The following is a 24276-nucleotide window of genomic DNA, read 5'->3' as shown; positions in this document are numbered from 1 at the left end:
CCATTTAGCATGTGCTTTATTCATACTGTATAGTGCCAACTCTTTAATCAGTCATGTGTTATTGAGTGAATTGCTTTACAAAGTCTAAGCTAGGCAATTTTATCGGACAAACCTGTAGTCTTATCAAAGTCATGTTAGTATGATGAGAATTATTTTCTCTAGATCCATCCTGCCTGCCATTAATTACATTCATGTTCTTTACTCTTTATCAATTAGACTTCGTATCAGCTGGCTCTTTGTTATGCCTTCGTTGATGTCAGGCTAACCACTTGTGCTGCTTGTTCTTTAAAACTAAATGGCACATTAGGATTCTTCCAGAATTTCCCTGCTATTTCAAGATTTATTAAAAGTTAATGGAAGAGATAAGAGATGCCCTTAGTCATTTGGGCCTGTTGATTTGAATATAATTATCCATAGCAGATGCTGTCTGATATTCTCCTCAGTTACTACATCTTGAGTAGTGAAATCTGTTTGCTGAGTTAAAATGTAAAATATGGAATGTTGCCAAAGCTTAAGCTTTGTGTTTGTAGTGTTCCTGAAGTCATGAGTCCTTTAAGCATGCCCTATCTTATCTTTTAATGTGATAAAAATAATGAATAGATATCAGAGACAATCTGTTACCAGAAAGGTTTGAAAGCTTTATAGTTATAATTACAGATATAATTATGAGAAACATTAAATATAGATGAAGTTTTCACACTTACAGTTTAAAAGATAAAACAGATTTTGTTCTCAGAATAAAATCAGGAAACTGGTTCTGTAAGTATGGTACATGATGACTTTAGACCTAAGTTTGTCTAAAAATGAAACATAACATTTAAAAATGACCCTTGGGAATGCTAAGATTATAAAATATCAGAGGAAGAATTGTGCCTAGACATATCTGTAATCTGTAAGCCACAGAGGTAGTCTATGAAATTTCTTTAAGTATCACCAGTGATTTTGGATGATACTGTTATTGGATTATCTAGAACCTGTAATGACTCCAGCAGCAGCATTGTCCTAAGTTGCAATCTCTTTCTGCACAAACTGGAAGATCTATCAATATAACTCAATTAGAGTATGACTCTCTTTCACTGAAGTTAATGGTTATATGTGTGTCTGACTTCAGTGACAGGAGAGTTAGCTGACAGTGAGTACACTTTGGAAAAAAACATGCCCAATAATAATGATAAACTACTACTGCAAATTTTAGAAATATCAATATCACTGATTTATACATTAATATCTTCCTTGTTAAGCTGAGGCCATAACGTAATAATAATTATTCAAATGATCAATAGAAAACTTCATGATAGAAACAAAGTTCTTATTATAACACAAAATTATTATTCTAACAATTGTGCAGGAGATGCTGTTGTTATGGTTAGGTCTTTCTGTAAAAAGAGCAGTAGTGTAAGGAAGTAGTCAGGGAACCATCTGTTAATAGCAGTTGTATGTTCAGAGCTTCCCACTGGAGAAAATGGACTTAATTGGGTTAGCACAGTAAGAATTAAGATACGGATTTGGGAATAAAAGGCACATTTAAATGGACAAATGAAAGGAAATTTGCCTAGATGCTTAGATTGCTTTCATGGTCACCAAGTAACAAATAAACTTGTACCCTTCTTTTATTTTTTATAAGGAATCAGATAAAAAGCAAGCGCTTTTCCATCTAGACTTCCTATCTTTTAAATTCCCAGAGTCTCTGAAAACAAGCGTAACTTGGAATATGAAAGAAATATTTTTAACTACCGAGTGATATTGGCAGCTGTATAGTAGCTGGCATGAGCTATCGGAGCTTTTAAGAGGACATACTCTAAATAGAAAAGTTACTTAAAACTTCCCTTCTGCACAATGTTACTGGTATAATGTTGTCACAGGAACCTTAATCTCAGATTTCCTGATTTTTATTGATGTAAAATTACAGCCATTAATTATGGATATGCCAGCAGTATCTTTTTTTTTTCCCATTTCTGTAAATTATCTTCTTTAAGGAAAGTCTCTTGACTGGAAAACAAGGTCCTGTGCTCTAAAACTGGATGGTGGTATAGGGGGAAAGCAAACTAAGGCTGGTGACTTGGCTTATTGACCATAGGAACCATCATTTTTTTAATTTGAAGGGCCTGATGCAGTTATACATGTGTAGGCATTTAGTGTTACTTGAAATAACTGATGTGTCCAAGACGCTTAAGTATGACACAGGGCTCTCAGATGTGGCACAGGACTTGTGACCTCTGAGATCAGCATCTAAAGGTTAAGATGGTTACCATCAGGAATCCCAAATGGGACAAGCAATCTGTATGAGGAAAATCAAATTGAGTTACAAGTCTTGGGTATTTGCATGGACTCAGTTGCAGGAGGGAGCTTTAAATCTAGAATGCAAAGTGTTTGTGAGTAAATAGACCTTATTCTGCATTTGTTGTGAAAACCTGTTCTTTTGTATGATTAAATGTATTAGTAAGAAATTAGCAAGAAAGACGTCACTAATTTCTAGGGTAGCAAATACTATTTGCTGTATCAGATCTGTGACCTGAGAGGTTCCGTTATGATTAATCTGCCAGTCTATACATACCTTGCATTTATATTTTGGTGCTTCAAAGAAAGCTCCAAAAACATTGTTAAAATCGAGATGCTCATGACACAGCTGACCTTATTTTCCCACTATGAATCCAGCTTGTAAATTACATCTCATTTCATAAAATACTGATATAATACAGAATTTAAAGCTTAAAAGAAGTGTTCATGTGCTATAATAATTGTCTAGAATGGTGCAGTGAAGGTGTTTCACAAAAGTAGATCACCCTGGTTTTGAGAATAAAGACAAATTATTTAGATATCATTCACCTATATAATGTAAGAGAGCAGTATTAATAATACTCATGAGATAACTTGTCTAAAGTCAATGTAGAACCACAGTAAGCTTCAGGAACTCTGTCTCTGCAGCATGGAGCTCTGTGCTCTCTTCTGAATTTATTTTAGGTTAATTGCTGTATTCTCACTAGCTTGGTGCTTTTGCCTTGTGTTCTGGCAATATGGCAAAACAGAAGCATCTTTTAGAAAAATGTATAGGAATGGAAATTTTTTTCAAAATTGTGTGCTCAGAGTTAGGCATCTAAATTCATATAGCAGAAGAGGAAAATATGAATTCTTGATATCTTAAAAGAAAAATCTATCTCTTATCAATCATCTGATCCAAGCCTATTTTTATATTAGTACTTTCTCTACAGCAGTGTTCATTCTGCATTTAGGTTCTATGACTTCCTGAATTCATTACTTGACAGTAAATCACAGTTATTGAGAGTAACCTTTAAGCTCTTCGGAACTACATAATCTCTAAATTCTCAAAGGTTTTTGTCATCCTTCAACATATGCTTTGTATGATTTTTGATGAAGCGGGGTTCACACAGTCCCACAGGTCACTATTGAAAATATATAGCACAGAACCCAGTGCCAGTTCCTCTGAGGTCCCAGTTAATGTATTGCTCCCTGTTTGGAAGCTGTACAGTTGCTACTTTCTTGCTTCATACTCCACCAGCCTTTTTTTATGTCTGCTGTTTTACCACCACAGTAGTTCTTTAGTCAGCAGCTGTGCAGTGCCTGGTTTTGGTGCAGAGACAGATATAGGGTTCCTTTCAACTAATACAGAAAATCCTTCAGCTCCAGCTAATTCATTTTTAGTTACTGTCTACTTTACCTAATTGACCATTTGGAATGTTTTTTTAACACCTTATCAATAAATAACCTTAATTTTTTCTGTAATTTTCTGGATCTGAAAACTACATGAGTAGATTGGTAGTTTTGAATGGCTTTCCGGTGATATCTTAGAAAATTAATAGAATACTAGAATAAAAAAAATCCATTTTTTCTGCATTTCTGTTTTCAGCAGAGAAAGTCAGGCTAACACAAAATAGGAAGTTAGGAGCTACCTCGGGTAATTTGTCTCTAAGTTACCTCTCTTTGAAGAACGGCCCTAATAAAGAGATGGTGCTCAAAGAGAGATTGTGCTCACATGATGTGCTGGTTTTGGCTGGGATAGAGTTAATTTTCTTCATAGTAGCTAGTATGGGGCTATGGTTTGGATTCATGCTGGAAACAGTGTTGATAACACAGGGATGTTTTAGTTATTGCTGAGCAGTGCTTACACAGCATCAAGGCCTTTTCTGCTTCTCACACTGGCCCGCAAGCAAGCAAGCTGGGGATGCACAAAAAGTTGGGAGGAGACATAGCTGGGACAGCTGACCCCAACTGACCAAAGGGATATTCCATACCATATGACATCATGCTCAGCAATAAACTAGGGGGAAGGTTGGCCGGGGGACCGCTGCTCGGGGACTGGCTGGGCATCGGTCGGTTGGTGGTCAGCAATTGTTTTCATTTGCATCTTGGGTTTTATTTATCTCTATTTGTTATTTTCCTTTTCATCATCATCATTATTATTATTATTATTATTATTATTATTATTATTATTATTACATTATTTCATTTATTAAACTGTTCTTATCTCAACCCATGAGTTTTCTCACTTTTACCCTTCCAATTCTCTTCCCCCCCTGCTGGTGGGGAGTGAGCGAGCGACTCTGTGGTGCTTATTTTCTATCTGGGGTTAAACCATGACACATGAGCACATACTGGTTGAAAGACCAATTTTGCTACAGATGCCATGGAAAACAAGCATGTGTACTGCCAAGACACATCAATTCAGGTTCTTCCTGTGGTGTACATAAGTATGTATGTAGTCAGAACATTCTTCAGGCATGTGTTAAAAAACACGTCAGAGTAGCAGTCTTATGTCTTTCGCAACAATCTTGTTACTGAATTTTTACCAAGCGATGTGGAGTCAATTATCTCCTTCTGCATCCTTTGCATTCTTGTGCAGAATTAATTTCTCAGCTCACCTGTTAGGTTGACGCTGTACTCCATACACATTGAATACTCTGCACAGAAATATTCAGTTGGTCTGTTGGGATAAACTATTTCTTTGGTCATGTTGCAAGAACTCGTAATTTTATCAAGGTGCCCTATTCAGCAAGATATTTAAGCACATTGCCTAATCCAACTTTTGAGATGCTTAAAACTAATTATGTGCTGAATCAGCATCTCAGTGCTTAGTTGATGATAAGGAGGGTCTATGAAGGAATAAAACAATTTAAATCATCTTATATTGAAAATGTCTGGTGATACTCTAGCCACTTCTAGACTAGATGTCTAATATTGTCTAGTCCATGTAGACTAGTCTATGCTTATTTACTGTCTTGAGACAGAACACAAATTGCCTAGTGACATTGGTCCAAAAAAAGCCTGTATCTGTACAGATACAGGTACTATAAGCAGAGATTCTTCCTTGTTAGTCTAAATGATACTCAATGCATGGAGACAGCTTTTCTTCTTCAGAAGGAGGTTTGATATGACAAAAATGACCTAGGTTTAAATGAGGCACTTAAAATGAGTACTTTGCATTGTAGTGATTGAGCTAGCAATACTTTTAATAATATGCCCTCATGCTGCTAGCTTCTTGGATCTGAGGGATTTTCTAATGCAAACCATCATCGTCCAGGCTGGATTGATGGGCCGAGGCCAATTGTATGAGGTTTAACAAGGCCAAGTGCCGGGTCCTGCACTTGGGTCACAACAACCCCATGCAACACTACAGGCTTGGGGACGAGTGGCTGGAAAGCTGCCCTGCAGAAAAGGACCTGGGGCTGTTGATTGACAGCCGGCTGAAGATGAGCCAGCAGTGTGCCCAGGTGGCCAAGAAGGCCAACGGCATCCTGGCCTGTATCAGAAATAGTGTGGCCAGCAGGAGTAGGGAAGTGATCGTGCCCCTGTACTTGGCATTGGTGAGGCTGCACCTTGAATAGTGTGTTCAGTTTTGGGCCCCTCACTACAAGAAAGACATTGAGGTGCTGGAGTGTGTCCAGAGAAGGGCAACGAAGCTGGTGAGGGGTCTGGAGCACAAGTCTTATGAGGAGTGGCTGAGGGAGCTGGGGTTGTTCAGTCTGGAGAAGAGGAGGCTGAGGGGAGACCTTATCGCTCTCTACAACTACCTGAAAGGGGGTTGCAGAGAGGTGGGTGTTGGTCTCTTCTCCCAAGTGCCAAGTGATAGGATAAGAGGAAATGGCCTCAAGTTGTGCCAGGGGAGGTTTAGGCTGGATATTAGGAAAAATTTTTACACTGAAAAGGTTGTCAGGCATTGGACCAGGCTGCCCAGGGAGGTGGTGGAGTCACCATCACTGGAGGTGCTCAAGGAACGTGTGGACGTGGCATTGTGGGACATGGTTTAGTGGGCATGGTGGTGTTAGTTGATGATTGGACTTGATGATCTTACAGGTCTTTTCCAACCTTAGTGATTCTGTGATAATGTAAAATTCATTAGCTACCAGTAGCCAGGGTTCTGAATCTGCTTGAGCCAATGAATTAATTTTCATTTCTGAAAATATTCATAAAATGTTGTCTTATGATAATCTTATATATTATAATGGCTTTTCAATGGCAGTATCATAAATCTGACATACTTAAAGCATACAACTGGGTATGAATTAACATATTCTAGTATAAAGGGACTAAGGTGCCCAGATGAATTTTTAAATCCCTGAGGGACATGTGCTGAGCATGTTTACAAGAAGTGAAATGAGTAATCATATGCTTGTGTATCTGTCTGTCTTTCTAGTTATGCATGTAGCCAAATTTCAGGGTGTTCTTTAAAACTTCAGATGGAACTGTACGTGTCTGTGTGTGCATCCATGCAGATATGTATGGCTTTCTGGCATCAAGAAGAAATGACTGCAGGATGGGTGCAACTACAGTTATTTCTCTGCTTTTATAATTGCCTAGGAAAAATTGTGTAGGAAGCTTTAGTTTCACACTGACAGATTTAGACTAATCTATTGCTATCACACGCAGTGCATAAAAGCAAGAAAAATAAAATAATTAAAGCTTCTGTGCATCTAATTTAGTTGTCAAAATGCATCTGTGAGTTAGATTAAAAGAAGAGGACTTTCAGAAGAACAGTAAGATACTAATTATACTAAAGGGCAGACTGAAAAGTTTCACCTTTTCTGTGGACAAGCAAGATTAATTAAAATGATGAAATTTAAGGCACTGGTCTGAAGCCTCAGGATAACAGGGTGAATACTACAAGATTTTCTTTGTAACTTTCAGCGATTCATTTTGGGTGTTTCTATATCAAAAGTCTGTGCTGTGACTAGGAAGTCAGAATCAACCTGAACATGAATGGAAAAATGTTATCGACTGTTTTTTTCTCAGAGCAGAACTCACCGTGATTAGCTTTTGAAGTCTGATTTGAAATTGCCCTAGGACTGAACCAAAAATCAGGATTTTCATTTGCTGGATGAGAGAATACAAGCAAGGGGAAAAACGGATGTTGCTTAGCTGTGTGCCTGTTTAGCACAGTTGGAGCTATGTCATATTGCAACCTTTCTTCTCTTTGGTTTACCCAGCTGACTCATAGCACAAGTAACATGAATCCTCAGTTCTGCACTGTAATACTGTGCTGTGTTGCTTTGTAGACTCTTATCAGGGACCTGCTCAGGATGGAGGGAGGCGGTTTGCTAAAGTTACCTCCTAACTAAACTACTTCTTGGGAAATGGGATCACCACTGTTCGGTTTTGGCAAAGGACTATGTATTGCAATTATTAAATGGGTGCTGTAAATGCATAGGGGGAATCAACTGCCTTGAGCTTCTTCTTACCAAAGTTTGGGGAGTGCTTGGATACCCATCGTTATGTATGTGCCACAGGGACAGATTTAACAGGACAGGGAGCTACAAACTTGTCCTCCCTCTCCTTTTAGCTTCTATGTATGTCCTTTAGTGCTGGACCTACCTGAATTCCCATTGTGGTGCAGCATGACAGAGCCTCTTCAGCAGCTCAGCCCCAGGTGCCAGAGAAGCTGGGAAGACAACTGATGCTCAGCCTCTGGAAACAGTAAAAAATGGCCAACACAGTGTGTTGCAGTGCTGCCGCTTGTCTCGTGATCTTTCTGGTTTTCAGTGTTACATTTTACCAGTTGAAATTTTTTCACCTGTTCTACAAATCATTACTGGACTGACCTAAAAGTGAATCAGGTCTGTTTCTGTCACAGCAATACCTAGATACTAATTGCACTAAACATGTAATGATTTGACTTCTTGCCTGTGACTGTGGCGTGACCAAGGTACAAGAGGCTGAATACACACTCAGGTGGCTGACAAGTCACCCATAATGATTCTTTTAAAGAGTGTCAAAGCTAGTTCAGGTAACGCCTGTGGAAGTCAAACTCACAGTATTGACTGCAGTTGAACACACTCTCAGGATTTGCAAAGGAGCCTGAAACAGTAAGTGTCCAAACTGTATTAAAGAACAGTTGGTGCAGCTGTATGTTAACTCCTCTGTGTCTTGGAGAGTTTCCATTTTTTATAGGGTCTCCAGCCATTAGTATGAAACTTCTGCTGTTAGTATTTGTACTATCATTACGTAAGACTGAAGTCTTAGGAGGCAGTTAGCTTGCCCTTTAGTAAGTGCTTAATTAATGAAAATAGCATATACCAAAGAACATCAGATAGCAAAAGTCTCGCTTTCAAGTATTTACTTTTGCTATGGGTTGAGTTTATATAACACCTTAATTTTGTATTTTTCACAGAAATGTAACCTGGAATAATTTAGCTATCCCAGACACCCACTGTTCCAGAGAGCTAGAAGAAGGTTACCAGTGCCCACCTGGATTTAAATGCATGGACCTTGAAGATCTGGGACTAAGCAGGCAAGAGCTGGGCTACAGTGGCTTTAATGAGATAGGTCTGTCCTACTGGTAACATCCATTTCAGTATGCATTTAAAAATGTTTGTGAAATGAATAGAACAGATAGCTCATGTCTGTGCTGAAAAGATACCAAGTGCAATCAGTATTCTGCTCAAGCAGAGCACATGCCAGAAAGAGAAGCTGTGCTATTTGCTTTGGAATAATGAAGTTATCATCTATTTTTACATTTCCTGGGATCCCAGGATTTAAATAACTTTAAAACAATGTCTTTATTTAAGAAGAGTCAACTATTGATTATCACCAGTATGCAAATGCGATGACTAATTTCTGTGTTTTATTTATGATTCATTTTAGAGTATATAATTCATCCTATTTGTCTAATTTTAGTAATAATTCACATGCAAAAAAACCCACCCAGAATTACTTTGATAATCATCTTGGTACTAAAGAGAAGGGGGGAGAGAACATGAGATCTTGTGTATCTGTGGCAATCTCAATCCAAACTGTGTAAGTCAGAACATCACCCAGAAAAATTATTGGGAGTCAGGCAGATTTTGCAATACAGGTGCAATTTGTCGTCTGTGAAAAACAATGCAGAGTCACCAGGAGAACACCTTCTCTGCTAGCTGCAATGTGTTGTGCCATCCCCATGGGGAAATGTGCGTGGAACATTAATTCAGGAAAGGAGGCAAGAGCATGGGCAGCTGTGGAAAGATCCGTATCCAAATGGAAAATATGCAGTTACTCTGTCAGAACATTGTGGTTACCTCACATTTATTTAACAGACAAAGGTCCAACAGGAGTCCGCAGCTGTTCTTTTCAGCACAGGTAGGGAGGTCCCTTCAAATGATAAAGCATGCCTGCAGGCCGTATTCTTTCTGATGCATCTCTCTGACTATGATAAGGTGTTCTTTTTTCATTTTTCCTGGCTTGAGCTCCAGACTATTATCCTGGCCCCAGCTGAACTTGAAGGTAATAAAAAGGTTTAATGACTCAGTGACTGCAGTCCAAAAAGATTTTTTGAATATTGAAAGCCTTTGCAGCTGAAATCACTTCAGTTGATTCCCAGGCTGCTGAATATACACAATGAGCCAGAGAGTTACAAGCAATAGTCTTAGAGTCCTGTTACAACAAGTACTCTGTGATACCAAATACCTTCTGAACAAAACCTGCCATTTGTGACCTTTTTTATTTGTGAGAAGGGGAGAAAAACCTGATTTCAGCCAAGCTCCATTCTGTTTCCTCTGGGAGTCAGAAGCGTACGAGTTGTACCAGTACTGCTAGCTGAATAGCACTCCTGATAGTACGTATCTTTTATATATTTTTTTTCTTCAGTAGATCTCAAAGGATAACCCTGTCTGATCTCTCAGACAATGGTCAGGTTCCTAAATTAGTGGCGTACTGCTATGTCTGGGTGAACATGAGCTGAGTTCACACTAGAAGCTAAAAACATCCACATGCAAGTTCTCTAGTTTGAAATGGTTTGGCAGGGGAGCGTGGGATAGGTGTACATGCCTCAGATTGAAATCACCCTTCTTATCTTGACATGCAAAATTATTTGTGGCATTGAAGGCTGTTATTCTAGCTGCCTACCTGATCACCAGGGAAAAGTAGGTGCAGTGCCTTAGATAAGCTTAAGTGGGTAGATGATTTGAATGAGGCTCAGAGTGCTTAATAAAGGAGGACAGTATGTTTTTAATGATGGGGCCAGGTTGACAAAAGTGAAATAGTTTGTCCAAGGGTGCCTGCAAAGCTGGTTAAAAAAACAGATCTCAAACTCTGGTCTCCTGAGTCACCGGCCTATACTTTATCAAGATGTCATTCTGAATGCTGCGTTTTAAAGAGCAAAGATTGCTAATAGACTTAGGAGACTTGTCATTGATACATTGTTTTTGTCTAGAAATAGGTAACCATGATATAACACCTCTTGGTACAGCAGCCAGAAGTTAAGTTGAATATCAATTGAAAGCTGATCACTAAACTTTAACATGCTGGGTAATACACAGCAGCTTTGCCACAAAATGTTAAATAAGCTTCCTCAAATTAGGAATTTTATAAACAGGGTTATAACCAGCAAGTTTATCAATATTTTATGAATCTCCATTTTGTGATGCACCTTTGTATGTAGTTAACAGGTAAGTAATGCAGTAGATCTTTTCTGTGTAATTATACTATTTTATTGTATACATTCATTGATATTTTACTTGCAGATATTTTTATGCAGCCTGTCCTGTTGGTTCCTGAAATCTATCATTACAAAAATAACAAGAGCATAGCAGTTTGGTAGCTACTGTATAATTACTACCACTTAATTTGCAGTATATAAGTACAAGCTATGCATATTTGAATTTGATAATTTCTGTTATTTTTCTTCTCTTTAAAGAAAAAGGGAGGGCTTTTTCAATTTTATTACTGGGTGAAGATCAAACTGTCCTAATCAGATAAAAGTTAATAGAGTTTTTTATACTGTGAGGGCTTTGCCAAGTAGGTGGTTTCATTATTTGGAAAATCCCTTAATTTTGGCCATACCCTGCTCCCACTTTTATAAATGGCTTTGGCTTTAAAGGGATGAAAATTGGAAAGATGATACTGTAAATTTTGGTACTTGACAATATATTTATTTCCTAAGTTTTCTATTTTTAGTTTTGAGGGGTTCTGTTTATCTGTTTTATGTATGCTTCTATGCAAGTATGTATGTATTGTTTAAGGAAGAACATAGTTATAGACTACTGGTAAATAATGGCTTGAAATCGTCTTGTCAAGATAATGTAGGCCATCCCCTTTTGATGTGAAGCAGACTTCACAATCTTTCCACGCAATCTATTGCACTGCTTCATTGTCTGTACTCTTAGGAAGATTTTCCTGAAGTATAAACTGAATCTTTCTTTTTTGCAATTTATGATCATAATTTCTCACCTTATTCACTATTGACATAGAGAAAACTTTAAAAAAGCTTTTCTGCATCTTTCAAGACTATTGTTATGTCTTTTCTACCCTCTATGGCTCTGCTGGGCTATATAGCTCCAAATGTTTCAGTCTTTTGCTATAGGACTTATACCTTAAATCATTCTTGGTGTCCTCTCTAGACTTTCTCCAGCTGATTCATCTCTTTGTTGAAGTGCAGTACTGGCAGAATACCCCAGTAGAGCCATTATTTTATGTGTTTTTAAAATTTTTTAGTTTCTACATCCCAGTGAGATGTTTTCCATTTTCAGAACAGCATGTTGTGGGTGATTCATGTGTTTTTCTGATTTGTTACGCCCCTTGTGTCCTTTTGAAATAGCTGCCATCACTGTTTCCCATCGTTTACTTGATTATTTCTTTTTAAATGTAGACCCTTGCATTTGTCTCTGTTGAATAGCATACTTCCTTTTTTTTCCAGACTTTTTCTTCAGTTTGTAAAGATCTTCTGGAATTTTAATTCTTTCCTCCTGAATACTTTCAGTGCCTCTTAGCTTACTTTTATCGGAAATTTGATAAGTGTAATTTATTTTCTATCAACCTGGTCAAGAGTGAAAAAATAAATAGAACCAGACCAAGATCATACTCTGTTGGAACCTTATTTGACAGTCTTCCTTTCTGACAATGTTTCATTAATAGCTGCTCATAAAGACACTTAACAAATGGTTTTGCACCCATCACAGAGCAGTTTCACTTAGCCATATTTCTGTATGTTGTCATGGTGAGACAATGTTAAAAGCCTTTTAAAATCAAGATGTAGACCATCAAGTGCTTCTCCTCTCTTTACAAAACCTGCTTCCATTCTGCATTTGTACAGCAATAATACAATAACATTTGTGCCATAGGTTCTCCAGTGCCTGCACCTTTTCAATATGTATTAATAATATAATACTTACACCTGATGTTTGTGAAGGTAATTTTTCAAACATGGGCCACATCAGCATACACTTACAGCTAATGCCTCTGTTCTTTAATGTACATGTTTCTAGATTGGATGTAGAATGAAATTAACACCAATCAGTTTTGCCAACTTTACCAGTGTAATCTCTAATGAGAGTGAAATTACTAAAAGATGGGGCAGTTCTGTCTGGCTATACCTCTAGGAAATTTATGAGCAATGGTCACAGAGGTCTTAGAACTGTTTGTGAAACTGGAGAATTAATGAAACATTGAATGGAGAACCAATTAGCTAAGGCCTCAGTACCCCAAATCCCTTTCTCGGTGAAGTGCTGAAATGGGAGGAAGGAATAGTAGAGAAGTAATAATCTGCCCCCCTAGGTGAGGTGACTTCAAATGTTTCAGGTTCCAGCTGAAGGGAGGCTACAAGAAGTTACTGCTTTCTTCTAGTAAATTGCTCATGAACTCACTAGAAACCTAAGTACTCTTTCCAACAGTTTGACACAGAACTTGGCTTCTTAAGTAGGTGTTGTTCTTATACAGTGGGAGCCTTCATATTAAATGGGGTCTTTTATCCATCAGGATGCTTGAAAGATTTTTCGAATACTACCTGTGGGGCTGAGTGGGAGTAAGAGAAAGGATATGAATGAAAGGCTTGGCTGGCTGTGTGGATGTGGGTGGCAAAGCTCCTTACTATTGACTATACCTGTGTGGTACTGTCAAGCTCTTCTCTTTCTCAGACTTCCAAGCTGATTTTGATTCAGGCTTCTATAAAAAGATGTTTCCTTCATATTAGGACAGCCTTCAGCCTTGTCTCCCACTGAGAGAATCAGGTACATTCACAGTTGGCCTGTTTCTTCTTTCTGATTTTATTCTCTTCTCTGTCTTTTTCCTAACTGTGTTTAATTCCATAGGGTGTAGCTGATAGGATGACAGTATCATGAAGTGCGTAAAAAATGTTGAGCTAATATTGAGAAAAATGACCTTTGTTTAGTGAATAAACCCCAGTAATTGTACAACTCATTAGGCATGTGATTGATATCTCTAAAATGCATAAATATAATTGTTGAATTAAATGAGAGCATGCAAGACTTGGCAATTGAAGAGCTATGACAAGTACTTCTGCCTTCCATGTTACTGTTTATCTGAGTGTGCATCTACCTTTAGTCAATATTTAACATGGCAGTAATTGCTATCAGGGCCATACTAAGGATGTTTGTAGAACTGTCTATGTGGGTGCTGCTGGAAAGGGTGCCCCATAGACACAAATGTGCCAGAACCCCTGCTGTTGCTGGATCCTGAGCAGTTTTCCTCCTTATCTGTACTTTCCACACAGTACAGCTCCTTTTGCATTCAGATTTTTGTAACATCTGGCTAGTAATCATTCCACATGCCTCTTGGGTGCAATCATCTGTAATCATCTACAGATGTACACTTGCAGGTACATTACTGATTTTACTCTTCATGTAATCCTAGAGAATGTTTCTTCATGATTTACAGTGCTACATATTGCTTCAAATATTCTCTAAAGGAAAAGGAAGTCCAGAATGAAAGATACCTAAAAGTTAAAAAAAATTCTACAAAGTAAGGGAAAGAAGTTTTATGCCATGAAAGATCATTCTGAAAGGAGAAGAAGGAAATCTCATTCTATACTGTATCATCAACCCATCTGTCATTTGCTAGGGCCAGTATCCTATTAAATTATACTAATTACATCTCGTACCTGCAGAGGGTATTTGATAAAGACTACTATATTAATGTCCAGTTTACATATAGGAGATAAACACACACATGTATCTTGGAGACAAATAATGAAATTTCAATGATAAGGAGTGCTTCAAGGCACCTATACAAAAATTAAACCTGTATTAAACCTTACTTGCCTTACAGTAGAAGTGAACACTGTTCAATGGCACAATAAGCAAGCAAAATCATCTCATTTCATGGGTGTAAAACAGCAGCAGAGCTTTAGGTCTCATGTATTTCCCACTTCTATTATAAGGCCTTTTCCTTTATAATATGCAACCCAGAATTTAAATACTCTTGGCATGCTTACAGTTGAGACCCTTTTTTTAAATTGGTAATTAGAAGAAAAGATTTTATATGTCACTGTGAAAAATGTCTGCCATGATTAGATTAAAAGTGAACCTAATTTAATATTTGTTAAAGGAAACATCACGGTGGGGCCAAGGTCAACTTCCTCAATTCACTTATAGGTATTGTTTTAATAAAAGACTTGTACAAGGATCAAAATAGCCCTTTTGTTTACCCATAAATTGAAATTTTATCTATCAAACATGGGAGTTACATTGGTTCTCTTAGGAGTTCTTTTATGACGGGGAAAAGACTTTCAAGCGTACAACCAGTTTGAGTTGCGAAGGTGCTGCTCTTAGACTGGAAGAAGATCGGGGTGGCATTAGATCCATTGTTCAGAAGGAAGGAAATAAGGCTAAGATAGTATGCTGTGAATCTGGATTTTGCGCCTCACTGCCGCAATCTGTTAAGTACATTTTCCATGAGAGATTTAATGTTGCCTAGAGGTTGGGTACCTGTCTCTAGGATTAGAATTCGTAGTGGCTGATTAGTGTGTTGAATGGTGAGGTGTGATGGACACATGAAAGCCAAACAGCTGGTGAGGGAGGAAGGATGCTCACACCAGTCTGGAATAAAAGCTGAAAAGTCAGCCTAAATCAGATCCCCAGGGATCCTAGAAAACAGCAAGCATTCAGAGCTACAAGTCCATTTGTTTATGTGGACACCTGTATAATGAATTTGGCTGCAGGAGACTGAACAGGTTCTCAAAGAGAAAGTAGTGACCCACATGTTTATATAGTAGTGCAGTGGTCAAAGTGAGACACTTGCATTCTGGAAGGATGCCCTACTCACCCCTGTGCAGGGGCCGAGGCAGAGCACGCTCCCTTCCACCTGCCTCCCTCTGAGTTTGCAGCAGCAGGAATTCCTGGCCCAGAGGAAGGCAAGCAACATGAGACTGGTGACTAGAGGAAGTACTATAAAGACCTGCTCTTTCTCATTCTTCTGTGAAGTTATTTCCAATTTTTCTCTACAGACTGCCTAACACAAAAAATGTATAAAACCATCTTTACCGTTTAGGAGGCTGAATGTTAAGAAGACATACCAACATAAAACACTTGAAAATCCAACTTGCCGTTCCTGCTGCCACTGGATGAAGAGAGCCTGTCACTGGTGGCAGAGGCTGACCTTTTCGTTTGTCCGTCACTCCATAGCCACCTGACACACTTCTCCCTTGGTGGCAGTATTAGCAGCCACTTGGTCTTTTCAGGTCCCTGGCATGCGCAAAAGAAGCAGGTGCATTATGACTGAGTACTTGTCCTAGGCAACTGCCTACTTTGCCAGCTCTGAGACGTCCAGGTCCATGAGGAACAGTGAATTATGAGTTGATGAACAGAATAAAAATTATATTTGCAGCTTACTTGTTCAAAGTAGGAGATAAAACTGATAGTGAAAAGGATTGGAAGTCTGTTTTCAGCCTCCTATATGCCTCCTTCCCTCCCCCACTGCCCTTTCACACAGTCATCTCCACCTGAGTAAAGCCCGTGTCATTTTGCCACAGACATAGATGGCCAGAAATGCAGATCAGCATCAATACCACAGCCTGACTCCCTTGGCTCTGAGTCAGTTGGTATCTGGGATAAGAGAAAGCAATGAGGGGATGTAATTGTTAAGTCAGAGCCTCCGTTTAATTGTACCCGTTAAAGACTGAGAGATTGAGCTCTTATGAAGGAAGCATTGACTCAGTAATGATTTCATCAAAATTTGTGGTCAGATTCTTTAATTCTACAGTTGCTGTGTACGCTTGATATATGTATTGAGTCTTAATACTCTGTTTATCCTAGCAAGTGCATCATAGTATTAAATACTTTGATGAACAGGTCTAATCCTATTCTACTTACGCAGTTCTTTGAATCAGGCACTTGCGTGTAAAGTGCCTAATAAGGAGGCCTTCATCCATGACCGCAGCCTGTGGAGTTATCATGTGGTAACATGACAAGGGATAACAGTGTTACTGTGTGAAAGTGTCAGAATGTAATTAGGGAAGCCATTCAGACTATCTAGCGATAAACCTCGTATTTTCTAAATGTGAGCCAAAATGACTTAAAGCATGCCCCATTAGTCTTCTGATTGAGAAACCAGTGAAAATCATTATTTCAAAAATGGTGATAGATTTTTGTTTTTCTCACTGGAATTCCTTCCTAGGCCTTGCAGACAGAGAGCAATAGGGCCCTGATCCCAGCTGAAGCACTGTCATGGGCAAAAGAGTCCCTACTCAGGGAATGTCACTTATTTGTTTTACTGCCAATTAACATAAACTTATAATCACTCATTCAGGTATTAAGAAGCAAGGAAGACAAACAATTAAGGAGACATTTAGGGAAAACACCTTTCTTCCTTCGCCTGTCTCAAATTCAGTCCACACATCTCTTATCTTCATGTCTTACTCCCCACTCCTCTGCTTTTGCAGCATGTGAGGCGGGGAGTGACTGAGGAAGCTGGGGTTGGTGCATAGTGGTTTCTTTTTTTTGCTGCTCCTTGTTTCTTACTCTTCTTCTGCGGCTCCTCCCTTCTTAATCATCTCGTCTGCTCCAGAATGGGCTTAGCCATGGGCTGCAGTCCCTTCACAAGTGTCCCTGCTTTGGCATGCCCCCTGCTACCAAAAGCCTGCCGGTTATGCCCACTGCAAGCACCTAAATAAACCTAGGCATGACAGCTTAGACCACCTTTACGTAGGCACCTTCAGAAGATTATACAGGTTTTTGGTGAGCACAGAGTAGTAAAGAAAATGGTTCATATGCCTTGTGCAGGTGAGAACAGGTTGCAGTCCTCATTGTGTTGTTCCTTTTGGGAAATAATTCTAGTTATGGAGGACATGAATGCTGTGAGGAGTGAAGCATGGCTATGTGAATAAGGTAAACAAGTTCAGTTTGTTCCTGAGATATAATGAACAAGTTGAAAGGGAATCAACTAACAAATCCCTGTTTAGGCTTAAGGCACAATAATGTCTTCACTGGTTGCAGCTTCTTAAGGACTTACTTGCAAGGCCGTATTTAGTTTCTCATCAGAAAGAGTTTAATAACAGAAGGCTTTGGGGGTTTTGTTTTTCCTTTGGGGTTTCTTTTTATTTGACAGGAAGAGTACTAATGAAATACAGTGGTTGGAAGCTGAATGTAGACTAATGTATTTAGGAAAACACGAACATTTTGTATCAGTAAGTGTCACTACCTATAAAAATAATCACTAGGAAGTTGAAGTGAAAACACTTGATATCTCTCCTAAAACCGTGCTAGAGCCCATACAGAAGTTACTGGATTTGGTGCAGGAAACACTTGGTGAAAATCTGAGCTTTTTTTGCTGTACAAATTAATTTTAAATTCTTCCAGTTTAATGCTGGATTAAATTATTCCAGAGGTTCCTTTGGGCCTTAGGATTGATTCTGCATATTATTTATTCTTTAGCTTGACAGTTTTATTTCAGTCTTCTGTGTGGCTGAGAAGTGAATGACCTGCAGTCATAGCATAGGAGAAGTAGTCCTTGTCTTTTGCGTTGTGTTTTTCTGCCTGTGGTTCTGATACTTTGATACCTTAAACAAAAGATAACAGAAGAGAAGTAATGCCAAACTACCATGGTCAATGGGTTAGTATTTTCTTTCATTGTAAGTATCTGTGCTGTATTTTAGCATTTGTATTCTTAAGTGTTGTTTGACTTTACTCTCCTGGTTTTACATTTTCCTGTTCTCAAACATTTCTTGATGATTCTAAACCTGTTCTTCCTCCTTGTAGTGAAAAAATGCAGATCTACGATATATTCAGTTTTCATAGAATATGAAAAAGCATTTTTTGACACAATATTCCTCTCTCGTGATACTCACCTTTAATTCCACTCATTGCTTAGCCACTCTTTCCTTTGAGGTTCCTAATGCTGGTTTGCGTAGAGGCTTAGCTTCAGAAAGCACAATAATGACCGTCTTTCTGCAAGGGACTTACCCACAAAAACCCTTTTCCATTATGCTTTTCAGCAGAATGTGTAATTTTTGCCATCACGTGAGTCTGAAAGTATTGGAAGCTCTGTTCATCTTACATTATGCTTTGTTAGTGTTATATCTTGTACAGGATGCAGGATAGTATCTTTTACATAAATTTTCCTCCCACTGAAATTTTTTTGATACATCAAGTTGTGGTGGTGCATTCTTTCCTCCGCCCCCCTTTTTCCTGGGCCGCTCTCAGAAATTCCAGCGAGCCCTGGGCCTTTGCGCAATGAGTTAGGCAGTTAAGCATCCCTTGACTGTACCAGGAACTCTTGCATGGCTAAGGTGGGGAGTAGCACTGACTGTACCAGGCACTCCTGTTAACCAACTGAAGGTAGATAACGAGAGCGGGAATAATCAGTCATCCCCTGACAGCCCTGGAACATTCCTTACCTGGACCGTAGCCCGAGATGGAAGAGTACCAGTGTTACCGGAATTCCAGTAACTTTCTGGTAACTTGCTGATGACTAATGCCAATCGTTGTCTGCTGGAAATAAAACACAGCAGAGAGAAAACAGTCCCGAGGTTCCTGGAGTGTGTGGAAGATAACTTCCTGATGCAGCTGGTGAGCGAGCCTACCAGGGGAGGTGCCCTGCTGGACCTGCTGTTTACGAACAGAGAGGGTCTGGTGGGAGAGGTGAAGGTCGGAGGCCATCTTGGGCTTAGTGACCATGAAATGATAAAATTCTCAATTCTTCGCCAAGTAAGGAGGGGGGTCAGCAAAAGCACTACTATGGACTTCCAGAGGGCAGACTTCGGCCTGTTCAGGACACTGTTTGAGAGGGTCCCTTGGGAGACAGTCCTGAAGGGCAAAGGGGCCCAGGAAGGCTGGGCCTTCTTCAATAAGGAAATCTTGAAGGCGCAGGAGCAGGCAGTCCCCGTGTGCCGTAAGAAGAGCCGTCAGGGAAGACGACTGGCGTGGCTGAACGGGGAGCTTTTGCTGAGACTCAGGAAAAAAAGGAGAGTTTATCACCTTTGGAAGAAGGGGCAGGCAACTGAAGAAGAGTACAAGGACCTCGTTAGGTCATGCAGAGAGGGAATTACAAAGGCAAAAGCCCAGCTAGAGCTCTATCTGGCCACGGTGGTAAGGGATAACAAAAAATGCTTCTATAAATACATTAACAACAAAAAGAGAGCCAAGGAGAATCTCCATCCTGTACTGGATGCGGGAGGGAACATCGTCACAAAGGATGAGGAAAAGGCTGAGGTACTTAATGCCTTCTTTGCCTCAGTCTTTAACAGCCACACCAGGTATCCTCAGGGTAATCAGCCCCCTGAGCTGGAAGACAAGGATGGAGAGCAAAATAAACTCCCCATGATCCAGGAGGAAGCAGTTAACGACCTGCTATGCCACCTGGACTCTCACAAGTCTATGGGGCCTGATGGCATCCACCCAAGGGTGCTGAGGGAGCTGGCGGAGGAGCTTGCCAAGCCACTCTCCATCATTTATCAACAGTCCTGGGTAACGGGGGAGGTCCCGGATGACTGGAGGCTTGCCAATGTGACGCCATCTACAAGAAGGGCCGGAAGGAGGATCCAGGGAACTACAGGCCTGTCAGCCTGACCTTGGTGCCGGGGAAGATTATGGAGAGGTTCATCTTGAGGGTGCTCACAGGGCACGTGCAGGACAACCAAGGGATCAGGCTCAGCCAGCACGGGTTCCTGAAAGGCAGGTCCTGCTTGACCAACCTGATGTCCTTCTATGACCAGGTGACCCGCCGAGTGGATGAGGGGAAGGCTGTGGATGTTGTCTACCTGGACTTTAGTAAAGCCTTCGACACTGTCCCCCGTAGTATTCTCCTGGAGAAGCTGGCTACTCGTGGCTTAGACAGGTACACTCTTCGCTGGGTAAAAAACTGGCTGGACGGCCGAGCCCAGAGAGTTGTGGTGAATGGAGTGAAATCCAGTTGGCGGCCGGTCACAAGTGGAGTCCCCCAGGGCTCAGTTTTGGGACCGGTCTTGTTTAATATATTTATCGATGATCTGGATGAGGGGATTGAGTGCTCCCTCAGCAAGTTTGCAGACGACACCAAGTTGGGTGGGAGTGTTAATCTGCTTGAGTGTAGGAAGGCTCTGCAGAGGGATCTGGACAGGCTGGATCGATGGGCCCAGGCCAATTGTATGAGTTTAACAAGGCCAAGTGCCGGGTCCTGCCCTTGGGTCACAACAACCCCATGCAATGCTACAGGCTTGGGGACAAGTGGCTGGAAAGCTGCCCAGAGGAAAAGGACCTGGGGGTGTTGATTGACAGCCGGCTGAAGATGAGCCAGCAGTGTGCCCAGGTGGCCAAGAAGGCCAACGGCATCCTGGCCTGTATCAGAAATAGTGTGGCCAGCAGGAGTAGGGAAGTGATCGTGCCCCTGTACTTGGCATTGGTGAGGCCGCACCTTGAATAGCGTGTTCAGTTTTGGGCCCCTCACTACAAGAAGGACATTGAGGTGCTGGAGTGTGTCCAGAGAAGGGCGACGAAGCTGGTGAGGGGTCTGGAGCACAAGTCTTATGAGGAGCGGCTGAGGGAACTGGGGTTGTTCAGCCTGGAGAAGAGGAGGCTGAGGGGAGACCTCATCACTCTCTACAATTACCTGAAAGGAGATTGCAGAGAGGTGGGTGTTGGTCTCTTCTCCCAAGTGACAAGTGACAGGACAAGAGGAAATGGCCTCAAGTTGCGCCAGGGGAGGTTCAGGCTGGATATTAGGAAAAAATTCTTTACTGAGAGAGTGGTGAGACACTGGAATAAACTGCCCAGGGAGGTGGTGGAGTCACCCTCCCTGGAGGTGTTCAAGGAACGTGTGGACGAGGCATTGTGGGACATGGTTTAATGGGCATGGTGGTGTTAGTTGATGATTGGACTTGATGATCTTACAGATCTTTTCCAACCTGAATGATTCTGTGATTCTGTGATCTTGCGAACCTATAAACAGTGGTCCCAAGTAAGACCCTTTGAGCTCCCCTGGATGACAGCGGGCTGCAGCCAGCATCTCCCTCTGAGTGGGATGCCTCTCAGAGTTTCATGAACTCTCCATTTTGTGAGATTTGGAGGACCATCACTGAAAGCTGGTGGCAGGACCTGGGTTGAAACCCTCTCCTCCTCGAGGCTCAACCCTCACCCATTGAGAAATGCTGAGACATTTGAAGTGAATGTTTCACAGAGCTTGAGGGGAATTTTGAACAGGTATACCTTTATACATATATATATATATATATATGTATCTTTGTGTCTGTGTGAATCAATTTATGTACTCAATAGCAAGTATAATACTATCATTCCAAATCTGTAATCAAGCCAGTGTTGTGATTGTAGTAAATTCTATCAACTCACTTTGCAAATGTTAAACTAACCCGTGATTAAGTGCTGCTAAGATTTTATGATTTACCTTAAACTGTGAATGAACCTTAGATTTCTATTAAATACATATAATCCCTTAAATATAATGGTTGACCAAGTCTCAGACTGGGATTAGACCTATCTGCACCTAGACTTCTCTCTGAGAAGGAGTTTAGAAAGAAAGGGGCTCTATTCTGAACCTCGTGACTCAATGGGAGGGTCTTCCCTACTCTTTGTATCTCTTCCACTAGACATAAACTGTTGTCCAAGTCTGGAACTAGGAGTGGACCCAGCTGGTCTACTCTGAACCTTGTGACTCAACGGGAGGATTTCTTTGTCCCTTGTACCCTTCCTTTCCTTTAGACATGAACCGTTGACGAAATCTGAGACTAAGTCTGGATTCAGCCACACCTAAACTCCTCTCTGAGAAGTTTAGAAAGCAAGGGTGTCCATTCTGAACCTCGTGACTCAACAGGAGGGTCCTCTTTAGCCTTTAGTTTCTCTGGTATCTCTGTATAAATCATTCTGATTCGATTCTAATTTGATTTTCCTTTGTATGTTCTAGTAAGTAATAGAGTGAACCTTGCCATCGAATTCTGTTAAGTCGCATTTTTATAAACTTCTATTAAAATCGCTTTTTCCAATATCCTTGACGGTGATTCTTTAAGTGTCCTAAAACACTCATTCGTGACCCAAGTAGAAACAACATTTTAGGGACTCTTGTCATGATCCAAAGCAATAAAGGTAGCTTTTCCTTGATGATTTTTTTCTCAGAAATTCTAGATTTTTATTCTGTTTGCTAAGTCGTGACTGTTTTGATGCCTCATTCATGTGCTGCCTCTCACGCTTTTATGTCACCTAGATGACTGAGTTACCACTTCTTCCTTTCCTCAAGAAAGCTTACCTTTTGAATGCCTTATCTTCCATATGCAATTAATATCATTATTAACTTACTAATTGAACAATTAAAACAGTTTCAGGCATTCTGTTCCGTCCTTCCCCCACTGCTGACATGCTCAGTTTTTCTTACTTAACAGTTATGCAGTAAGGTTTCTAAAAAGCAGACAAATTTATGTGATCCACTATTTCTTCCTGATAGAGATGAGATATGGCAGTTACCAAAGAATTTGGGGGTGGTAGTGGTTTTAGGGTGAGTGACAATTAGCTCGGTTTAGCAAAAATTCTGTGGCACATGCAAAATTATTATTGCTGTAAAGGACTGAACGTGCCTTTCAAACCTGAGGTCTTGATGAGCCTTCCACTGAAGAGGTATTGTTTGCCAGACATCTTCAGATTATTTCAGTTTTGTTCTTTAGTATGACAATTCCATCTAAACAAGCAGAATCATTTTAAAACGGAGGTTCTCTAACATAAGGCACTGTTAGTCAGTGAGTTTGCATGGATTGTGGATGTATGTGGAAGGGAGAAAACAGGTCATTTCTTGGTTTGCAGGGAGCACAATGCCAAAATGATCAGACTCTTAACACGGAGCATGTTTCTTGAAAATTTTCAGTCTTTTCAAGTTCTCTGAATTCTTACTGTTGCTGAAGGGAGTCACATCTGTTGTATCATTGTTATGTGGGTGATGTAGATAAAGTTTTACTGGAGAATGTATTAGCAAAGAGCCTTTCATGATAAATTTTTGGCAGATTAGAAACAACTATGTCTTAAATATATAATGTAAGGCCCTCAATTTTCAGTGGAAAGCCAATCAGCTTTATTTAAAGGCTGTATCTCAACTGGTAGACCTGCATGTCTGAGGTCCTGGTTTTGTATACCCTGGCTGGGTTGTGACCTTATACCAGAGAGATACTTCATTGCTACTTCTTTATTCCTGCTTGATTTCTGTGAGAGAAGGAACCCCGATATGCAGACCACAAGGCACAAGACCACAAGCTCCAGTCTCCCTTCCCCAGGGCTGAGGCACCAGTGTCCTGGCACTCCACAGCACGCACTGACTGCTTAAACTGGTTGTACTACGTGGGTCCAGGGGCATGACTGGGATGTAAATATTGGCTGTCGCTGGTGGTCACAGTGAGCTCTTTGTATTTCTGTGTTGGATGAGTAACACAGAGATACCTAAACCCACAGATTTTCAAAAAAGTTTACTAAGACAATGCTTCTGATTTTAGGCAACTGAATAAGTGGCCTGAATTTGGGGAGGTGCCGGGGGGAAAGTAGCGGGACACTCCAGTTAACTCTCTTAGCTATTTGATGTTTCTGTGTGCTTGCCACTTTTCTCAGCAAGGCCATTTTAGTTATCTAGTTAATGAAGACTTTTTCTTTTTTTTTT

General features: G+C 40.3%; 1 protein-coding gene across 2 annotated transcripts in view; it reads left to right on the top strand.

The window, feature by feature from the left end:
* NALCN (sodium leak channel, non-selective) overlaps positions 1-24276 on the top strand; it is a 242430-nt gene that overhangs the window by 38220 nt on the left and 179934 nt on the right. For both annotated transcript variants that reach the window (XM_059825606.1, XM_059818762.1), the window contains exon 6: positions 8621-8775. In XM_059825606.1, the coding sequence (XP_059681589.1) occupies positions 8621-8775 (155 nt within the window). The remainder of the gene's footprint in view (positions 1-8620; positions 8776-24276) is intronic.

Source organism: Gavia stellata, chromosome 1 (genome assembly GCF_030936135.1).
Source record: "Gavia stellata isolate bGavSte3 chromosome 1, bGavSte3.hap2, whole genome shotgun sequence".
Taxonomy (NCBI): Eukaryota; Metazoa; Chordata; class Aves; order Gaviiformes; family Gaviidae; genus Gavia; species Gavia stellata.
This window is presented reverse-complemented; position numbering and strand designations above follow the sequence as displayed.